The sequence below is a fragment of the Xiphophorus hellerii genome, chromosome 22 (assembly GCF_003331165.1).
Source record: "Xiphophorus hellerii strain 12219 chromosome 22, Xiphophorus_hellerii-4.1, whole genome shotgun sequence".
In the NCBI taxonomy this organism is placed as follows: domain Eukaryota; kingdom Metazoa; phylum Chordata; class Actinopteri; order Cyprinodontiformes; family Poeciliidae; genus Xiphophorus; species Xiphophorus hellerii.
The window spans coordinates 23226459-23248384 of NC_045693.1; the positions used below are offsets into that span (position 1 = coordinate 23226459).

The following is a 21926-nucleotide window of genomic DNA, read 5'->3' on the forward strand; positions in this document are numbered from 1 at the left end:
TCTTTAAAAACAAATAACCACCAGTTTCACAGAGGTTCACATACAGTTTCACTACTCAATAATACTATTTACACTCCATCCACACTGAAACACGCCCCGGAAGAGTTTCAACAAAAGAGCCCTTCAAAGAGACATAGAGTGGTTTTTAATATCTTTCAATATCTATACCTAATATGCTAAGCTTTATAACAAAACTACCCTTTGAAAATGCAGAGAGAGAGAAAACTAAATGTTTACAGAAGGATAGGAGAAGCTCTGATGGATGTCCATTTGCTTCGGCCTCGTGTTTCTGTCTGAAGGTTCTTTTACGCCCAATGTTTGTCAAAGGAGGAGAGGAGAAACTGAAACAATATGCAGAACATGGACAAGACCGAGAATGTGTAAGCTGGCGTGTGTTTTTTATAGCCCAGGAAAAAGAGGAGAAGAGGTGTATAAATACTGGGAGAGTGAACACCAGAACAAAGGACCTGAGCTGATTAGTTAACGGGCTGCAGGTGTGAGAGGGGAGAGAGAGAAAGAGAGAGAAAAAATGGCACAGGGGACGAGCAAGTGTACACACCAGGGGGACTAGGAAAATAAATCAAAAAAAGAATAACTGGACACAAGGAATAAATGAACACAATAAAACTAGAATCGCTGAGAAGAACTGAACTAAAGTAAAACAGAAACGAGGCTGATCTAATCAAAGAAAGAAACACAAATAAAGAGCAAAACCATTAAAAAAACCCAGGAACTGACAAATCTTGTTTTAATTAGTTTTTTTTTTACATAAAACACACACCTGACTTTGGAATCGATTGAACTGCTGAAAAGATGATTTTATGGACGTTTCTTTTGCTACAACAGTCAGCAGCCACCAGTGCTACGTTAGCTAAAGGCTAATGATAGCTTAAGTGAACAAATTAGTTCAGATAAATATACAAGACAATTTTACTATCTCCCTTCTTATTATTTCATCCTGTGAAAAACTATATTAGTGACTTTTGATCAGGTTGTTGTTCATCATAAAATGGCCGTACGTTAAACAATATGAGACTTCTTTTAATTTCTTTGGTAGACCAACAAACTGAGTGACTATTTCTGACCCAATGTTTGCTTGAAATTACTCAACTTGTGTCAACATTGAGGTTAAAGAAACAACCCAACACTTTCTGTGTTTCCTTTCTGAAACTAGCCAGCCGAGAATTAGCTTAATAAATCTTATTGCATCAGAGACAAAGCAGATTTTCTTTCATGTTATATAAAATTCTGAAACATTTTCCCACCCTGGTCAGCCAGCCTTGCCTCGATTTGAGTTTATCAAACACAAACAAGGTTGTAATAAAGACATGTGCTTTATTGCCACTTACTCATTCCCTTGGGGACATGTGATTCACTATTGATATAAAAATCTTGACTCATGTTATCACCAAATAAAGCCTTTTGTGTGAGAGGTCAACAATTAAATGTGCTCACTCACGTAAAGCCCTTTTATTCTGAAGGAAAACGTGTTTAAAAAGTGAGTGTGTGCAGTACAAACAGAGGGCCGCAGCGAGACCAGCGAGGGCCAACCGTGTCGCTGTCACCTGAAAACGCATTCAGCTGTTTCTTTACTCGACAACGAGCGGCGACCGTTTGTCACAGCATCTCTGCCTGCTGCCTCGGGTCACGATGTTTCAAAGGCCCCGTCACACACCATCCGCTCCCGGTAAACCAGCGTGCTTGAGAGGAGGGTGTGTCTGGATTTGCCCAACAATGATAAGCTGTTGTGGGAGGGGATCCCACACACACACACACACACGCAAGCGCACACACACACACACACACACCCACACCCACGCACACACACAATAGCAGAACGGGTTTGTCTGCTAAACCTGGCTTACGTATAAGGTTCGGTTACACCTGCTGCTGCCCCGTTAGTTCAGAGGAGCCCTGGGTCGTTCGCTGAAGAAACAGGGAGAGATGGCTGCTACCACAGCTCAGTCCATGGGGACGCTGCCCAGTGGAATGGAGATATGCACCACAGCCCCAGATATATTTTATCTGCCGGAACTGGTGAGTGGAACATTATTATTGTTTTTTTGTTTTTTTAAGTCAGTTTTTGGAGATTTTGTCCTTTTTTGGATACTCTTTTGCGACCTATTAGAGAAGAAACTCAAAATTCCATGCCCACATTTCAATCGAATTTATTCCAAATGTTACTTTTATGTTCACATTGGCTTTAGAGTTTGGTCTGTTTAGTCCAAAAGGCAAACACATAAAGAGACAAACAAATTTATTTTTTTTTACATATATTTGTATTCATCTAAATGATGCTACATCAATAAATGTGTTAATTGACGCAAAAGAAAGCAACAAGACAGAACTCTGAGAGCACCGTTTGAAGACAATAAAGCATATTTTCTCCAAACTAATTCATAAACTACATAATATGTTGTTAAATGTGTCTTTATTTGTCACGAATAAAGACTCAAATTAAACCCATTGTTAATAAACGCAAAGGTTCCAGATCATCTGGATTAAAAGCTTCACACATTTTGAGGGGGAAATAAAAGAACACAATGAAACATTTCTAATGCGGGAGGAGTGCCTACATCCGTTCACCTCTCATATTTCAGTCATATTGTGTCTCTGTTACCAATCTGAGGGAAAAGGTGGTAACCTCTCTGTCTATGGAAAAAAAAAAAAAAAGAAGAAGAAAAAATTTAAGAAATGTAAATCGCTCTCATAAGGCCTGGGGGGGAAAAAAAACCCTGCTGCAGGTTTCAATGCTTGGAAGCTGTGTCCAAATTGGACATTTAGTCAAACTTGTATGGGAACGACAAATTATTATAAGCAGAAGTAATCATTTCTGAGAAAGTCGTTTGAGTGTAACGACCAGTTTGAGCAGGCGGTTAGCAATTTAATTCTGCCTTTTAACACTGTGACAACTTATTACGAAAGTAATGTAAGTTGTACTCTCTCTTTATCCAACCAATGCCGACCGATCAACCACACCTTAGTTACTCACTGAGGTTTTCAGTGACTAATGGTCTTTTTGTTTTTTTTAATTCATTGCAAAGCCAATAAAAATACAAGTTTAACTGCAGTGCAGCTTAGTAAGGCCCTGTGCAAACAAGCTTTTATTGAGTTCAAAGGTCAGTCAAACAACGTAGGAAAAAAGAAACCTATTCATTCATTCATTCATTCATTCTGTGTTTTTCCAATCGGCATGCCATAGAACTTGAAGAGATTTTATTTCTGTCTGTGTTTAACGTGAGTAGGGAGCGGCTGGGATTGGGTGCATCCACTTGAAACTTTGCACTTCAGAAACTGGGCATGCAGACCTAATATGACTTTCATAATTAGACTGGTGTTATATTCTGCCTTCCGTGTGATTTCATCTGGTGACAGGATGACGTATTGGGGAAAAAAAACCTGGTCCGCTTCAAACTGACTGAATATCAATTCCCTGTTCAGTGCAGATCATTTGGAAGTTATGATTTTATAGGTGAATATGATGTGTAGGAACATAAACATAACTTTATCTTATGTTTAAGAGAGCCCTGGCTTTGAAAAAATTAGAATATGGAATGATGAAAGGAGAAAAAGTTTGCAGTCACTTTTATTTTTTGTCTCGCAACATGTGTGCTGTCAGTTTTCACACAAAATAGAAGAGAAAATACTGAGACTCAAACTTTACGGTAGAAAGTATTCAGAGACGTTGTTTGCTCTGTAGTTAAAGTAACTTGATACTTTGTTGGATTTAACAAGAAAGCCACAGCTCAGATTGTGACATCACACTGAAATAAGGTATCCCAAGCAAAAAAAAAAAAAATTAACCTCCGAGAATAAAATATAGGTTAATAAAATACACATAATTTTTGTTGTATTGATATGTATACAAGGATGTCTTGTATGTATGTATTTGTGAAAGTCCACTTAGTAAAAATATATCTGGGTCACAACTTTTACCGGAACTTATAAAAAGGAACAGAGGACACTTGATTGAGGGGAGAAAGGGGTGTGGCAGCACGCTGGAAGAGACGCCGAGCGACGGTCCGAGGAGCTTGCAAGATTAGCCCGGAGAGAACTGACTGCTGGACTAAAAGCGTGGCCAGAGCAATTCACAAGGGGGTCAAAAGTCTTCTGGAGGCAAGGTAGAGCCACACGGAGCGTTGACCGGACCCGAGGCGCTCGCGATCCAGGCCTGACGAAGGGAACCGCCCGGGCACACAAACGCCGACCCGGTGAGACCCTTCCAATTTTTTTTTCTTTCTTTCTTGTATTTTTGGTGCACGAAGACGGATTAATATTTTTGGGCCCCAACGTTGTTTTTTTTTTGCGCAAACGGAACTTTATTTTTTTTGGATTGCCTAATTATGGGCTGTTTTGATGGACTATTATTATTGATGAACTATTTCTTTTTCTTTTGATTTATAGGCTGGGTTATGGACTTAGATTTGACTGTTTCGTTGTTTAATTGTAAACAATTAAAGAGTGACGGGTAAAATACTATGATTTCAGGAAAACAATTGATTATTAAATGTAGCGGGCAGCTTGTAGCCGCTTCAGTGCGCTGATGTGTCCCCTCTTTCTTTTCATTAATGAAATCGTTTTTCTAGCATTGTTTGATGGTCATGCTTATTACCAAATTCGTATAAAAAGAAGTAAAAGGACTCACTTGGGCGTGTACATTTCCCGTTTATTCGAGGATTTTGTTACAGAGTGGTGGCCCGTACGGGGAGATTTTTTTTTATGAGTATGATGCTAAGGAAAATGATTATTTAATGCTAAAAATACACTTAATCTTATGACATGTGTAAAGGGATAGTCAACACTTTATTTGGAACAGTTTTCTGTGGAGCATGGGGGAGCTCACAATAGTAGACATTCAAACAAAGCAGGGCCCTTTTGCCTCCCCCACACACAGAGCAATAAAATTTACAGCCCGAAAGGGGTCAGAGACTTCTTGGCGCCAGAGATCTTCCGTACCAGGCAGAGATGACCACGGGGTAGTTCGCCTTTTGCTTAGATAAAAAACAGACACCTTTGCTATAAATCAGGGAGTCCCGGCTTTTTCTGGGGGCCTGAGGGAGTTCTAATTGGGCGAAGAGCAGAACGCCTTCTTTGCATATATTAAATAGGGAAACTCCTCTTCTGTTTAAAAATTCCAGGCCAGCAAACGGAGAGAGAGGTTTTTTCATCTTTTCCTCCACATTTTTTGGGCGCCTTTGTCTGTCTTTTGTGTTTCGTGTTGTCTGTTCTCTTGTCTGTATAAAATGTATATCTCTGTTCCTCTGCAGCTTTGTTGTTCATTGCTTTGTATGAGATTAAACTCTGTATTTCTGTGACGTCATCGTGCCTTGCCGTCTCCTTGCCAGCGTGATGTCATCCGCTCGCGACCCGGCTAACAGGAGGAGAGGAGAGCCATGCTTTTTCCGAAATTAAGCTAATCTAATAATTTCTTCCTTAACAATGACTAAAGTGATGTACAGCATTTGAATGTTTTTGTTGTTTGGGGTTTTGTTAAAAACACTTAATGTGTCAGTAAAAGGGATAACTTTATTGACATAATGGAAGAAATGTCCCATCATCAAACAGAAGCTGAGGAATCTGTTGACAGAGTTTCAGGTCCCATTTTAGAGACGGAAGAAACAGATAATGTCCCAAGAGGTGATTCCTGGGTAACCCGGAGAAATCCGGTGGGGGAAATAACTTCTTTACTTAGCTCATTGTATGTATCTGATGAGGAGAATAATGAGGAGGAGGAAGAAGAGATACCAGGTTTTACTCCTGCAGATCTCTCTAGATTTAAAGATGAGTTGACAGCTGTGGTTGAGAAGGTTAGTACTTTAGAGGAAAACTATCAGGACTCGGTGGCCAGTGCCTTAAATCGAGAACAAAATATAAGAACTTATATAGATAGTAGTGTTGAGGCATTAGAACAGCGTATGATTACAACCCTAAGAGAGTTTGAAGAAAAGTTGGTTCAGTGTTTACAACGACGTGATGATAGGTGGAAGGTAGAGGTAGAGAAATTGAAGCGCGCCTATCGATCTACTACTACCCGACCCCTAATCTGGGCTGAACGTGATTTGGACATTTCTGATGTTCAATGGACACCTAAGATGGCACCTTCTACAGTGCAGGCACCAGTAGTGTATACTTCAACTTGTCAGAGGCCACCAACAATCCATTCAACACAACTGGCTTCATGTAGGCTGAGTGAAGATCATCAAAGTGCATGCTCTGGCGATCAGGATCGACCTGCACCTGGGCTTTCCGAAGAGCTGCCAGCTGTACCACCTACTAGTAGGGGAGTATCTACCCTTCACTTGGCTGTACCTCTCTCTTCTAGTAGAACGGCTGTAGTTTATGCCAAACCTCCCATCCACTTGGACTTTCCCACATTTGGAGAGGCACGAGACGTAGCAGATGTGCTGAACTTTATTGACCAGTGTGAAACATTCCTGTCTGTGAGACCACTCTCTGACCCTGAATTAATTGGGGCTTTGACTGGTGTTTTAAAAGGACCCGCTCACAGTTGGTGGTGTGTAGCCAAGAATCAAATCCAGAACTGGATGGATTTTAAGGAAGCCTTCTATGCTGCATTTCTCCCCCCAGATTACCTCTCAGAGGTGGAAGAAAAACTGCGGGAGATGGTGCAGTTGCCTGAGCAGTGCCTGAGAGACTTCGCCTTCGACTACCGAGCATTGTGCTTGAGGTGGAAGCCTGATATCTCAGAGGTCGAACTGGTGAGAAGGATCCTAAATAACTGTAATCCTAAACTGGCTGGTTGCCTCCGAGGGACTGTCACCACCATGGATCAGCTGGTTACAGTAGGATCCCAAGTGGAAAGAGACTGTGCAGGGGCTAAGGCCTATTGGGGGAAGGTTGATCATCAAAAGTCCAAAGGCAAAGCTCCAGCAAAACCTCCATCTAAAGGGAACTTTAGAAGACCAGCAGATGTAGTGTCTGTTGTTCAACGAGGGCCGAGGCTGGCGTCTTCACTTTTATATGTTCCTGTAGAGATCAGAGATAAGAAATATCATGCTGTCCTGGATACAGCCTGCACTTTTACACTAATGAGGCATAGCCAGTGGCAGGAAATGGCCCGGACAGATGAACATTTAAAACAAGCCGACAACCAAAGGTTTGCCCTGGCAAATGGGAAAACTTACAGCGCCATGGGAAAAACAACTATCCTCTATTGTTGGCATGACATGATGTGGTCGTTAGACACGTTTGTGGTTGAAGATGCTAACCTCACATTTCCCATTATTCTAGGCCTGGATTTCCTGACCAGAACATCAACCATCATCAACTTAGGTGATCATACTTATGGAGTCAAAGGGCCCAGAGGTTATTCATTTTACCCTTTCATTGCTCCACCCCCGAGCAATTCTGCTGGGCGTCCTAGCTCATCTTCTCTAAGTCTGATCATGGCTCTGCCCATTAAGGACACGGATGACTTCCCCGCAAAGAGAGGACCAGCAGCTTTTAATCAAACCCCTGAAGTTACGCATCTCCTGCAAGCCTGGCCAACAGTGTGCACCGATACTTTGGGTAAGACATCCCTGGAAGTGCATCACATTTACACGACAGATGAGATACCAGTTCGATCTAGAGCCTACAGGGTGTCACCCTTTAAACGGCAGATAATCAAAGAGCATATTGAGAAAATGCTTCAAGATGGCATCATCGAGCCCTCTCAATCCTCTTGGGCATCTCCTGTGGTCCTCGTCCCAAAACCAGACAAGTCATTTAGGTTTTGTGTGGATTACAGGGCCTTAAATGCCAAAACTCGCCAAGATGCTTATCCCATGCCTCTGATTCATGAGTTGCTAGAATCCATGAATGGAGCTTCAGTTTTCAGCACTTTGGACTTGAAATCGGGGTACTGGCAAATGGCAGTGGCTGAAGAAAGTAAAGCCAAGACAGCTGTAATAACACCTTTTGGGCTGTATCAGTTTAAATGTATGCCTTTTGGACTGAAAAATGCGGGTGCCTCATTTCAGAGACTCATGGAGCGAGTGCTTGGAGAGTTGAGAGGAAAAATTTGTTTTGTTTACATTGATGATGTGATCATTTTCTCTCCCTCACCGGAACAACATATGAAAGATCTGGAGGCAGTTTTTTCCAAATTACACCAGGCAAATTTGACCCTCAATCTGGGGAAATGTAATTTTTTCCAATCAGAACTCAAATTTTTGGGTCACATAGTGTCTGGGCAGGGGGTTCAAGTAGATGCAAGTAAAAGCTTGGCCATCACAAATTACCCCGAACCGACAGATAAGAGATCGCTTCAGCGATTCTTGGGGCTAGTGGGCTGGTACCACAAATTTATTGCCCATTTTGCTGACATAGCTGCACCTTTATACCATCTTCTTAAAAAAGACAGCAAATGGGACTGGTGTCCAGACTGCCAGCAGGCCTTTGAAAAGTTAAAACAGGCCCTGGTGGAGGCCCCTATACTTATGCAACCTGACTTCCAACGGCCGTTTGAGATACACACAGATGCCAGTGATGTAGGCCTCGGCGCAGTACTTGTGCAAATGACACCTGAGGGCGAGAGGGTCATTGCCTATGCGTCTAGAGCTCTGAGGGGTGCAGAGTGTAATTATTCAACCTCAGAGAAAGAGTGCTTGGCTGTAGTGTGGGCAGTTGAGAAGTGGCGGCATTTCATAGATGGATCTGAGTTCACACTATTTACTGACCATGCAGCATTGACTTGGGCCTTTAATTGTCCAAAGGCATCCTCTCGTTTGACCCGGTGGGTGCTTCGGCTGCAAGAATACCATTTCAGCGTTCGATACAGAAAAGGGTTACATAATCTGGTACCCGACGCACTGTCAAGAGCAGTGCAGAAAACCGACCTGATGTACGTTGCAGCAGTCATGTCCAAACCTGAGTCAGAGCTACCTTCATCATTGGCCGAAATCAAACTGGCACAAGAGCAGGACTCTGCTCTTCTTGACATGGTCCAGATGTCTGCTGATAAAGACCCCAACAGAATAGGGTTCTGTCAAGTACAGGATGTCTGGTACAGGAAATCCTTTATCAAGAACCAAGGCGAAAAGTTTCAGCTGGTCGTGCCCAAGTCTATGATAATCCAGTTTCTCAGTTACTTCCATGATCATCCTCTAAGTGGGCACCTAGGGAAGTTAAAAACCCTGTTAAGGATACTGGAAGTCGCCTGGTGGCCCTCGGTCAGAAAAGATGTGTGGGCCTACGTTAAAGCCTGTGTCACCTGCCAAAAATATAAACCTGACAACAAAAAGCCTGCAGGGCTTATGCAGCCGACTGCAGTAACCGAAGCAGGGGAGAAGATCGGTGTTGACCTAATGGGTCCTCTACCTCGCAGTAAGAATGGAAATAAATACCTGCTGGTAATCATTGACTATTTTACCAAGTGGATAGAGGTGTTTCCTCTCAAAGACAGCAAAGCTCAGAAAATTACCAGCATCTTGAAGAATGAAATATTTACCCGCTTTGGAGTCCCTCAAGAGCTAGTATCAGATCGTGGCCCTCAGTTTACAAGCCATGAGATGGAAAAGTTCTGTCGCACATGGGGGGTGATTCAAAAGTTTACTACAAGTTATCATCCCCAAGCCAATCTAACTGAAAGGTCAAACCGAACAATAAAGACCATGATAGCCTCTTTTGTGGGAGAACACCATTCCAACTGGGACCAATGGATCCAAGAGTTTAGATTTGCCATCAATGCCGCTCAGCATGAGACAACTGGAAGGTCTCCTGCAGAGCTCACTCTGGGTCGGCCTCTCAAAGGTCCTCTGGAGAGAATCATTGGCCACTCTCCTAGCCCTCAACAGACGCCCTATAAACTTTTGGACAGACATAAAGAAATGACTGAACAGGTTAAGCGGAAGATAGGGTTGAGCCAGGCCAGACAAGCTAAGTATTATAATGCCCGTAGGAGAAGTGTACAGCTCTTTCCGGGAGACTTAGTCTGGGTTCGGTCTCATCCCCTCTCCAAAGCTACTGATAAGTTTTCCTCTAAGCTAGCGCCTAAATGGTCAGGTCCAGCAGTAGTGAGGAAACAACTGGGTCCTGTGAATTACCAGATACAGTGGACAGACCAGAATAGAAAGACGGATACAGTAAATGTGGTGAACTTAAAACCCTATTATGGAGTTCAGGTCCAAGTGCCTCCGGCAGGGGGGGGGGATCTGTGACATCACACTGAAATAAGGTATCCCAAGCAAAAAAAAATTAACCTCCGAGAATAAAATATAGGTTAATAAAATACACATAATTTTTGTTGTATTGATATGTATACAAGGATGTCTTGTATGTATGTATTTGTGAAAGTCCACTTAGTAAAAATATATCTGGGTCACAACTTTTACCGGAACTTATAAAAAGGAACAGAGGACACTTGATTGAGGGGAGAAAGGGGTGTGGCAGCACGCTGGAAGAGACGCCGAGCGACGGTCCGAGGAGCTTGCAAGATTAGCCCGGAGAGAACTGACTGCTGGACTAAAAGCGTGGCCAGAGCAATTCACAAGGGGGTCAAAAGTCTTCTGGAGGCAAGGTAGAGCCACACGGAGCGTTGACCGGACCCGAGGCGCTCGCGATCCAGGCCTGACGAAGGGAACCGCCCGGGCACACAAACGCCGACCCGGTGAGACCCTTCCAATTTTTTTTTCTTTCTTTCTTGTATTTTTGGTGCACGAAGACGGATTAATATTTTTGGGCCCCAACGTTGTTTTTTTTTTGCGCAAACGGAACTTTATTTTTTTTGGATTGCCTAATTATGGGCTGTTTTGATGGACTATTATTATTGATGAACTATTTCTTTTTCTTTTGATTTATAGGCTGGGTTATGGACTTAGATTTGACTGTTTCGTTGTTTAATTGTAAACAATTAAAGAGTGACGGGTAAAATACTATGATTTCAGGAAAACAATTGATTATTAAATGTAGCGGGCAGCTTGTAGCCGCTTCAGTGCGCTGATGTGTCCCCTCTTTCTTTTCATTAATGAAATCGTTTTTCTAGCATTGTTTGATGGTCATGCTTATTACCAAATTCGTATAAAAAGAAGTAAAAGGACTCACTTGGGCGTGTACATTTCCCGTTTATTCGAGGATTTTGTTACTGATACAATGTTGTTGCCTTACTGCGTTTCAATGGCAGATTAAAATATTTGGCTTTAGCTAACTACCGAATTAGCATTTCTGCTTTCTGTGCATCTCCTACTGCACAGAAACCCAGGATGCCCAAGATTTCCTTTTCAAGATGAAAAGCTCAGGGATTTGTAAATCTCTAAAAATTGCTTCATGTTTTCTCAAACCAAACAGACTAAAAAAGCCTTCACAGACGAAATACAGAAAAAGCGAGCTGCATCTATCCCATAATCTGACGAGTCCAGATTATGCCGTTTGTCAGCAGCATTTTGTGTTCCTCCCACCCCAAAAGCATTTAAGATCACAGAATTGTGAGGCAAGGATTTCTCCAGGGTTTTTCCTACGTCCCGTGCGATGATACACGAGGGACGTGACGGGCAGCTTGTGGGTTTAAGCAACACAAAACATTTGTTGACAGTAACAACAAAGAAAGTACCGTATCTTCTCGCGAGATTTAAACTGATTCGAAGTTAAACTCTTGAACAGTTTGGCCCGTAGACACTGTAGTGAAAATGTTTTATTCAATCTTGCACATCAGAATTTTTGCTTGTAAGTATATGCAAAAATTCCAGTCGTTTTTGCATATGATGCAAAAAAGAAACATTTTGCATAATATTGAAAAAAGGGAAAGTTTGCAAGCCTGCAAGGTTAGGTTAGGAAGGGTAGTTCCTAACTATGAAGTACAAGGGTGGCGGCATCTTGTTTCTCGCTGCAGGAAGGACTGGTGCACTTCAGGACACAGACGGCATTCTCATTAAAACAGCACGATGAGAAAATATTAAAGTAACATCTATTGGTGACGTCCTGCACGTTAAAACCTGTGCACAGATTTGTGTTTTAAATAGATGACGGCCCTGAACACACCGCCAACAAGTCTGGTGAAAAATGAAAAAAGAAGAAACAAATTGGTGACGGGGTAATGGCACTCTTAAATAGAAGTAATGTAAGCAAAAGTATTTTTTTTTTTCCCATATCCATTAGGGATATGGGAAAAAATATCCCATGTTAGTATCCAAACTAATGAATGAAAACGGCATCACTTGCTCGTGTAAACGGGGTCGTTGGCATTTATAGTGACATGTCAACAGGCACTGGAAGAAAGATGAGGGCAAACACAGGAGGACTCCACGCCGGAGCACTTACACACACACAAACACACCCCCACAATGCACTCTGAGAGTGTCCAAATGCTGCACAAACAAAGCCAAAAAAGCACCTGTCAAACAGGTTGTCTGGGGATGGATACGTAGGTGGAGGGGAGGAGAAGCAGAGGGAGGTGCAGAAGGAAGGGAGCAGGAGAGAAAAACGCCCTTTAAAGAGCAGAAAACTAACAGTTTGTGCATCACACTCTGGAGGAAAACCCCCCACACACACACACGCGCGCAGAAACACACACATTCAGATTTGGACTATGGCTTCCACCACCTCTGGTGATGTTCTTCCCACCGGCGCCAGGATCTTCATCAGCTTTCCTGACCTCTTCTTCATCCCCGAGTGGGTAAGTGTCCTTTTGGGTCAGCGGCTGACTCTTCACGGACTCGGGTTTTTTAATCTTTATTATATTGCATTCAGCGTTAACACTCCTGACTCAGACCACTCCTTCTTTATCTGCCAGGACATTGTCTTTTATTAGTCCTGATTCACTCAGAAGCACTTTGATCCTGTTTCTTTCCTGGAGGTTTTCTCAACAGAGTCATCTCTCCGTTCAGACAGTAATCAGAGTGATGTTGGGCTGGAAAATGAGAACTTTCTTTTGTTAAGCTAAACCGAAAACTAAATAAGCATCTCAAATCAACTTAAATTACAGTTGGGGTTTTTTTTATTAATAATTGTAGGTAAGCGGTAGCATATGTTACTCGGACAACGTGGCTACGGTCTGAGTTTATGCTGGCAGCTTGGTCTGAATGACCTATTGTTTCTTACAACCTTGGCAACAGAAAGAAAAAAAAAACCCCCAACAACAATCATTATTGTTTTCCACAGCTAAACAATAACGTGTAGATCATGAAGAACATGAAGGAGGCGGCCATGTTTTTTGGGTGTACGCCTGTGCAATTTATAGGAAAATCAAACTTAAGCCTTGCACTAACTAAACGTATGTCTTTGCTGTTTCTATGAGTCGCAGATTTGACTTTGATGTTTAAAAGGTCACTGTGAGTGGTGATGCTGAAATGACTTGAACAGTAATATGCATATTTGCTATTTTAAGTGACTTTTAGCTTTGATATTCAATAGACAAGACTTCAGGTTTGCAGCTAACCAAAAGAGCAACAGATAGAAGCGCAGCATGTCGTAAGAAATGCGGATGAAGTTTTTACAACACTAATGTGTTAAACGGCACATGTAAATAATAAAAAAGGTTTGTAACGTTTTTATTGCTCTTAATGAGGATTGCAAAGTCAAATTTTTTATTGGCCGCTGAAGCTTTCCCATTTCTCTTACTGAAGGTGTGGATGACACCTGGATTCTTGACTTCTTTCTCTTCCGTTTTTTTTTTTTTGTTTTGTTTTGCACAAGAAAACATGGAAGATTAAATCTTTGCAACACAGGTGGAAAAACACCTGCACTACGCAGATATAGCTGCAGAGCAAGGTGTAAATCTAAACCAGCCATCGGGTCACTTGGTTTATTTTGTGGCCCGACTGTTTCCATGATTTGCTGCTCAGTAATGGAAATGTTTATTTAAACAGCCACACTTTTAAAGCGGGCCGGGCGGATCGAGGGGAGCCGAGCCCCTTTACCCTAAAACGGAGAGCTGAAGTGGTCGTTAATAAATAAAGTTTATTAAAGCACAGTGATGTGAAAGTCAGCTGTTTTGATCAATGCAGTTCTATTTGTACAGAAATGTCTTTGTTTAAACATTTTCCCATTTTATGATTGATGTCTTTGCAATATTTGATGTATCACCAGGCAACTCTCCTAAGTGAAATTAAAGCTGCAGTCTGTAACTTTTATATATATATATATATATATATATATATATATATTTACATAGTTGTTAAAATTGTCATTATGTTAAATTAAATTTTTTGTCATGGGGCCCAAGATTCCTGGCAGCGCCCCTGACTCTCTATAAGTATCCGTTTGAGTAAAATGAACATTGTTCTTCTGTTCTATGAACTACAGACGACATTCGTCCCAAATTCCAAGCAGAAAATGTAGCATGTATTTGCAAAAAATGAGAAATGGTCAAAATAAGGAAAAAGATGCAGCGCTTCCAGACATCAAATAATGCAAAGAAAACAAGTTCGTATTCATTTAGAAAGAACAATAGTCATGTTTTAACTCGGAAAGAGTTCAGAAATCCATACTTGTTGGAATAAGCAGGAGGTTTTCAATGGGGTTCAGTGAGGTGGTCTCTTCATTGTTTCCAAAGCTGCATATGTTGTAACGCAAACTGTGTTGCAATTTAAAACAAACGAGACACAAAAATACTATTTAAACCCAAAATATTTCACTGATTAATGGACATAAAATGTGTGGCACTATGTTATTTTTATTATCATTTACAGCTTAATAAAGCAACATGAGAGAACCAAACAATTAAAAGCAAAAACAATTAAAACTGTCATTATTAATGTTTAGTTATATCAACTGAAAAGACGCGTAGCTCTCCAAAGACCTCCTGGAGCAAATGTTGACTGTTCACTCAGTTTATTTGATCCATTCTATTCATATGACTCACAATCAATTTTACATCATCTCCTTCCTCCTGAGTGATCATATGTAATCAGTGGAAAGTCGTTTGGATCTGGTTGTTAGTTTTGATGCAGTCCTTCCTGCTTGTGGTGACAGTGGGAAGGAAAACTTCCCTTTAACGGGAAGAACTCTCAGGAAAAACCTGGGTCATTTGCCAACAGTCACAAATATTCCTGCACTAAAAAGAAAAGAAAAAAAAAGCCTTCTTTGCATTTGGTTTGTTTTATTTCACGTCGTGAAGCCAAATGCACTGTTCACATCCGGATGATGTCCTGCAGGTAATTTAGCAAGAAGATGCAGAAACAATGTTGCTTTTTATACCTTTTATTTGTTTTTCCAGAAAATATAAAGAGGTGTATTTTAACAAAAGACGTGCACAAAATAATTAAACAAAAAGTTTCAAACAAGAAAGTCGCCGTGGAGAGGCAGAGGAGAAGCATCTTTCAATTTCCCCTCAAGGAATTTCTGTCAAACTGTTAACAACCCAGACAACTCCTCAATTTAGTCTCCAGGTATTCTCTGACGAGTCAGTCACAGGGATCTGGGAAAGGCTGATATGACAAAGTTGAACAGTTCCCCTGACGCTAAGGTGCTAAGTGAAGTATTTTCAGACAAAATACATTGCCAGGTGGAAGACTGAAACATCTGTGGAGTGATTCACTGGGCTGGTCGTCTCGCTTTTTTACGAAACGTTAAGAGGCACGGTTTACTCTACAGCGTTTCAAAAAAGGCCGTTACCAACTAACAGGCTCTTTACACAGGTGAAGTGGAAACGTTTTCAACCAGTCACTTGGACATATAAACCGATTTATGCAAGATTGTTTTCCTATATCAAACATTTCTTCCAAAAAGAAGCTGCAGTCCAGAAGCCAGATGGTATTATGAGGAAAAGAAAACTCCAAATCATGGTAGGACTAATCAGTGAAGTATGGCGTCCTTCTTGGTTTCAGTGGAATCAAACTGCAAACATTTCAAGGCTTCTTGGTAGGATAGTTTGTTTGTTTTTTTTCCTCAGAAATGTACTGAGCTGTGCAACAGTTCCTTTTGGCAATAGAAACAGCTGACAGTGAGAAGAAACAATAAAAGTTTTGTGCCGATGCGTCTAAGTGGAACGGTTGTCATGTTTGTCCAGAACAAATTTGTTCTGTCTCTCATTTCTGTACTGAATTGTCTAAAGGACTGTTTTGCTTTTCTTGATGTCAGATATTTAAGTTTTTTTTTTAAATATCTGTCGCTATTAAACATATCATTAGCAAAAAATGTAAAGTTTTTTAACAAATATGAGCTTCTCCGTGTTCATGTTATTTGAATAAACTGGTCTTAAGAGTCAAACTGCGTCGTTTACAGCGGTTCATAGCAGGGATACCTTTTGTCGCTCACACAAAGACATTGAGACGTATCTACCACCCAACAGGGAAAGGTAACTTCAAAAAGGAAAATCTGCTTTCGTGGAATTATAGGAACGAACGATGCCTGAGAAATGTTTGCAGATTGATTGTTTGGTTTAGGGCACGGCGCATTCCTGTGGGGCAAACTGCAGGATGGCTGCTTGGTTTGAAAGAAACGTGTGAATAGCTACTCCAGCCTCTGAAACAACGATGTTTGCGCAACGGTTTTATTGAGTTTCAAGAGGGGCTTTGCAGCAAACAATGTGGGGCTTTTTCACTGTTGTGGAGTTTCTTAATTACGAGGTGGACAAGCTGAGGGGATTTGTAGTTTCTGCAAAAATGAAAGGACGACTGGATGTTGTTGAAATGTTGTTTCCTGTTGGACATTTCTTTAAATTCAGTGTTCTTCTGAGACACTGGCTCTCACAAGTCAACGCATCCCTGTTAACTGACTGGTTTTTGTGAATTATTAGCATTTGTCCATGCTACCTACTTTTACTGGTGACCTTCTCCTGACTGATACCTTACAACAGGGGCGTCAAACTCATTTTAACTTTGGGCCAAAGGGAAAAATCTGAATGCTCTTAAAGGGCCGGTTGTGCCAGAATCTATTGATAAAACCCATTAAACTATTAAAATATCAATAAGCCGTTATTTGTTTGAGCATTCAGTAAGTGTTTCTTATAGTGAAATAATAATAAACATCTCTTCACATTGATCAGTCCATCCAGAATTGTTTTTGTGGTATTTTGCAATCACTGTTTGCAATCACAGATTTTGTGGTGACAACTTAAGACATATTTGTGAGGAATTTTTACAATATTTATGCTAATGTAAGATGTTAAGTGTGACTTTTATTTTAATCAGTAACAGACTGCAATTTGACATCAACTAAGTCTGAGGCAGCAGTCACTTAAACCCAATGTTTTTGGCCAATTTTGAGAAAGATTCTCAGTAAAATCGGAAATAATTTGGGGATCTGTTGATTCTGTGTGAATTTTGCGGATTCGTGACGAACTGGAAGGACTTATCTGTGTCATTTTGAGTCCAGAGGGCCACATAAAAAGCTACGGCGGGCCAGATTTGGCCCCCGGGCCTTGAGTTTGACACATGCGCCTCAGAACAATGTCATTCCTTTAATCTGCCTAACCTCTCAGCTATAGGTTCTGACTGACAGAAATGTAAATGAGTACAATTTAAGCATTATCAATATTCATGCATTTCTTTAAAAACAAATAACCACCAGTTTCACAGAGGTTCACATACAGTTTCACTACTCAATAATACTATTTACACTCCATCCACACTGAAACACGCTCCGGAAGAGTTTCAACAAAAGAGCCCTTCAAAGAGACATAGAGTGGTTTTTAATATCTTTCAATATCTATACTTAATATGCTAAGCTTTATAACAAAACTACCCTTTGAAAATGCAGAGAGAGAGAAAACTAAATGTTTACAGAAGGATAGGAGAAGCTCTGATGGATGTCCATTTGCTTCGGCCTCCTGTTTCTGTCTAAAGGTTCTTTTACGCCCAATGTTTGTCAAAGGAGGAGAGGAGAAACTGAAACAATATGCAGAACATGGACAAGACCGAGAATGTGTAAGCTGGCGTGTGTTTTTTATAGCCCAGAATAAAAACAATATCTAGGAAATATGTTGATTTAAAAAAAAAAAAAAGTCCAAATGCATTTTGTGAGATTTTTAGATTTAGCCACTTTTTAAAATTTGGATCCAGTTAGGGACTAAAAATGGGCCTGGTACTTCAGTTTCCTATAAAATTACAGTTTTTTTTCCTCATATTATGTACATCAGTTTAAATATCTATACTAAGGCTTCAAGCTCCATCTTTTAAGGAAGACGTATTCTAGCAATTGTCAAAATTTGACCTCTGATGCAGATTCAGCGGTAACTCGGTCCAGACTCCGCCTGTTTTTAGGAATTTACTGCTTTGTGGTCCCAGGTTTAAAGTTCGAATCCAACACTTTCCGCAATGCAAAAGTGCTTTAAACTGTTCCAATGTGCAGCTTTAGCTAACAAAGCTGAGTTAACTCATCTAAACAAATCCGATAAGTTATAACATTTTACTGTCAGAAATGAGAGCAAATAACAGCTGCTAAAGCCAAATAGTTGGCGACAGAAAGAGATATTTAATTTTCTTGCAAATACAAAGTAAAAAATAAAAAGTGATTTACTGATTTTTTCTAATTAAATTTTGTTGAGTGAAATTCTCTTTTTTGTTTTGTTTTTTTTTTTGGGGGGGGAGGGGGGTGTTAAGTAGAAATCAGATTTGGACTTTTAAACCCTTCTCCTCCTCCTCCTCCTCCTCTTCTTCCTCCTCCTCTCTCCTCACAGGTCATTGGGGGTTTAGTGTGGATTCTGGTGGCCTCGACCCGAGTCGTCCCGGAGAATCCTCTGGGCTGGGTCATGTTCGTGTCCATCTTCTGCTTCGTCGGGACGACTCTGTGGCTTCTCATCTTCGCCTGTGGAGGCAATCAGAGCAGCTTTTGGCCCGGCCTGGTTAGACACACACACACACCCACCCACACACAAATAGAAAACAACACATTTCATGACAGTCATTCAGTGTTGACAGTCTTCCTTCTCTCGTCTTGCAGGATGCTGGTTTTCATTTTGTGGCGGCGATTTTCTACCTCAGTGCGTCGGTGGTGTTAGCCTACATCACCATTGTGATAGGGAACCTTTCAACAGTTGGTATAGACGTACTGAAGACCTACCGACTTGACATTTCTGCAGTGGTACGCAAAACACACCTAACTAAAGACAGTTCACTTTAATTGAAGGGCCTAAATATTAAAAATTTTGTGCCCAGGAACTTTACTTGTTGAGTAAAATGTTTTATTATTAACCTGGACTTTTGTGAGTCCAATGTCTTCACCTACTGTAAAAATAGTTCTGTCCAGTTTTTCTTCGGAAGGGACTGGGGCGTTTATCAAGATGGAGGAAATTATAAATAGCTCCAGAGTGGATTACAGCTGTCTGCTGACGATGAGGACTGATTTTATTTTCACCCATAGATCCAAGTGTCCACAATTATTATGGAGGATTAGGGTCAAGCTAGGAAAATGAGAAAAATAATAAAATTACAAACATAAAGTCACAATATTATGACTGTTTTCTTAATTTCTGTATTATTTTGACTTTATTGTCGGCTTTATTTTCATTACATTATGCCTTTATGTTTGTAATATTATGACTTTATTCTCATACGAGTCTATTCCTGTAATATTATGATTTTATTATTGTAAATTTATGACTATATCTTTGCTATTTTTATTTTTTTTTAGTGTGGCTCTAAAACTCTGCCGTACAAAACAATGGGTTTAGCAGGTGAAAAATAAGGGAATGTTCTAGCAAGGGTTCGTAAATCAGTACGGAAACACGTTTTGTCGTTCCAATTTGATTGATTTGGAGAAGATTTGCAGGGCGAAGTGGACAAATACCGGAGACGGGGGAGAGCGATAGATTGCAATCACAGAAGACGATGGAACGCAGATACTGAATCAAAAATTGTTTTGAAAAAATATTGGTTGGAAAGTGTGCCCACTTCAGCAACCTTGATTGCTGCATGTGTCGTACTGTTCATATTCTTACCGACAGGTTTGTTTGTTTTGTACAGAACATTTGATCAAATCCAGAAATTTAAAAAAAAAAGAGCAACGTTTTGAAATCATTTATTGCTGTTGGGTTGTTTGTTTTTTTTATATTCATAAAATCCACTGTTGATCATACAACTACTGCAGGCATCAGGGGGATTATTCTCAAGATCAAGTGAATTTTGGAGATTTCACTCCAAAATTTAAAATCCTCCGAGTTATTTTTCCATTTCGAATTTGGACTTTTGTTTCGTAAATAGCGCTACTGCTGATGTACGTCTCTCTGCTTCCTATTTGGCATCCAGGCATTTTAATACTCCTGTCTGTATATTTCAGGTGATGTCCCATGTGGCTACTCTCCTCTACTTCCTCCACGCCATTTTCTCTGCCATCCGATGGAAGAGAGCCTGAAGCACAACCTGAACCCCTCCGGACGTCAAACACAAGAAGAGGCGCAGAATAATAATGAAATATGTGATGCATTTTTGTTTTTCTGTTTCGTTAAAGCAAATAGCTAAAAAAAAAAAACAAGCTAAATTGATGGAACCCATTATGCACAATATAAGTTACTGTTTTGATACGATAAGCAGCCATTTAGACTAGGTTTGTGTGAGATAAACCGGAGTGACACTGCTGATATAAGTACGTAAAAAATGTCATTCTTTTGGAAAAATGCATTCATTCAGACAGTCTGTGTTGTTTAACAAATAGGGGAAAAAAAAAGATTTTCAATGTTTTCATTCCATCTAACATTTCATGGCATTTGACCTTCACAAAGCAGCTTTTTTACAGCAGCAGAGACCTTTAAAACTAAACCAGATACAATTTTATCATTCACTCCAGATGTTTTGACGTTGCTTTTCTTTTCTTTTCTTTTTTTTCCATATGAAAGCAAGAAAGTTACTTTTCAGGTATTTCCCTTATTATATCATTAACTGGACATCTAACACTCTAAATCTGTGACACAGGGGTACCAGAACAACATAAAGGTAAAATCAAGGAAAATTCTAATAAATTACTACTATTATTACTACTAATACTAATACTAATAATAACAATAGTAATAATAATGACAAAATAAATTAGAGTCAAATTGCAGTGGTCAAAACTACTGTGTTTTTGTTGTTTCTTTTTTTTTAGAAAAAAAAAACAACAAAGTTTGATGTCTGACACATTTCATAATCTATTTCACATCCGTCACGGTCAAGTCGACTGTGTTTGCTCTTTTTGTCTGTTTTCTTAACATTTTAAATGAGGAAATCATAAAACGAATAAATAAAAATGAAATAAAAAAAATGAAGAGATTAGTTTATGATTCACTTTTTTTATTCCGTTCCTAGAGAACAATCGGTGTGGTTTCCCATTCTTATGCGCTGTGCTATGGAATAAACGTTGAGATTTTGAGATTGTAAATAAATGATTTCACTTTACAGGCATGTTGATAATCTTTGTCACAAAAATAAATAGATTGGAAATTAGCATATCTGTTGGTCTGCTGATTAAATGAAATTTTAAAAAAAAGATGGACATTGAAATGAATTCATTAAGGTATATCTGTGATGATAAAATCAACTTGACATTCTGACTTTTATTTCAAAATATGGATGTCGAAAAACATCTGAAACTGGACTTTGTGTCGTTTTAGTACGAGACAGAAGCAGTTCAACACTCACTGTGTTTCATTTATTTAATCCTACTTCTTTTTTTTCACTTTTTGTTTATTTAAAGTTTTATTTACCACATCATTTATTTGTTGATTGTTTATGTTTTGTCCAATTTTTTTATTAAAATGCAAAAAAGCTACAAATGTTCATAACCACACATGTTTTATTTTAGTTTAAAATAAATCAAGATTCACAAAGTCAATGCAATACCACCATAATGTCTAATAAGACTTTTATTAACAAATAACTGAAGTATATATCGTTTGATTTATAAACTGATGATTAGTATTACATGGACCTTAATCTTTATTAAATAATTCTAGCTTTTGATAAACATGTTTATCAGAATGTACTCTTAATGATCCTAAATGATAGTTTTGTTTGTTCATTTAACCAGGCGAAATGACAGAGAACTAGTTCTCATTTACAACATTGATCTAGTTGTTT

General features: G+C 39.9%; 1 protein-coding gene across 2 annotated transcripts; it reads left to right on the forward strand.

The window, feature by feature from the left end:
* Nucleotides 1-1883: 1883 nt before the first annotated feature.
* Nucleotides 1884-21293, forward strand: LOC116713635 (myelin and lymphocyte protein-like). Of its 2 annotated transcripts, none has more exons than XM_032553843.1 (4): nucleotides 1884-2037; nucleotides 18554-18718; nucleotides 18817-18957; nucleotides 20152-21293. In XM_032553843.1, the coding sequence occupies exons 1-4, from the start codon at nucleotides 1945-1947 to the stop codon at nucleotides 20224-20226; spliced, it is 474 nt and encodes a 157-aa protein (XP_032409734.1). In that variant the 5' UTR covers nucleotides 1884-1944; the 3' UTR covers nucleotides 20227-21293. The 2 variants fall into 2 exon arrangements, with proteins under 2 accessions (XP_032409734.1, XP_032409735.1); XM_032553844.1 differs by lacking the exon at nucleotides 1884-2037 and adding an exon at nucleotides 12379-12610.
* The last annotated feature ends 633 nt before the right edge of the window (nucleotides 21294-21926 follow it).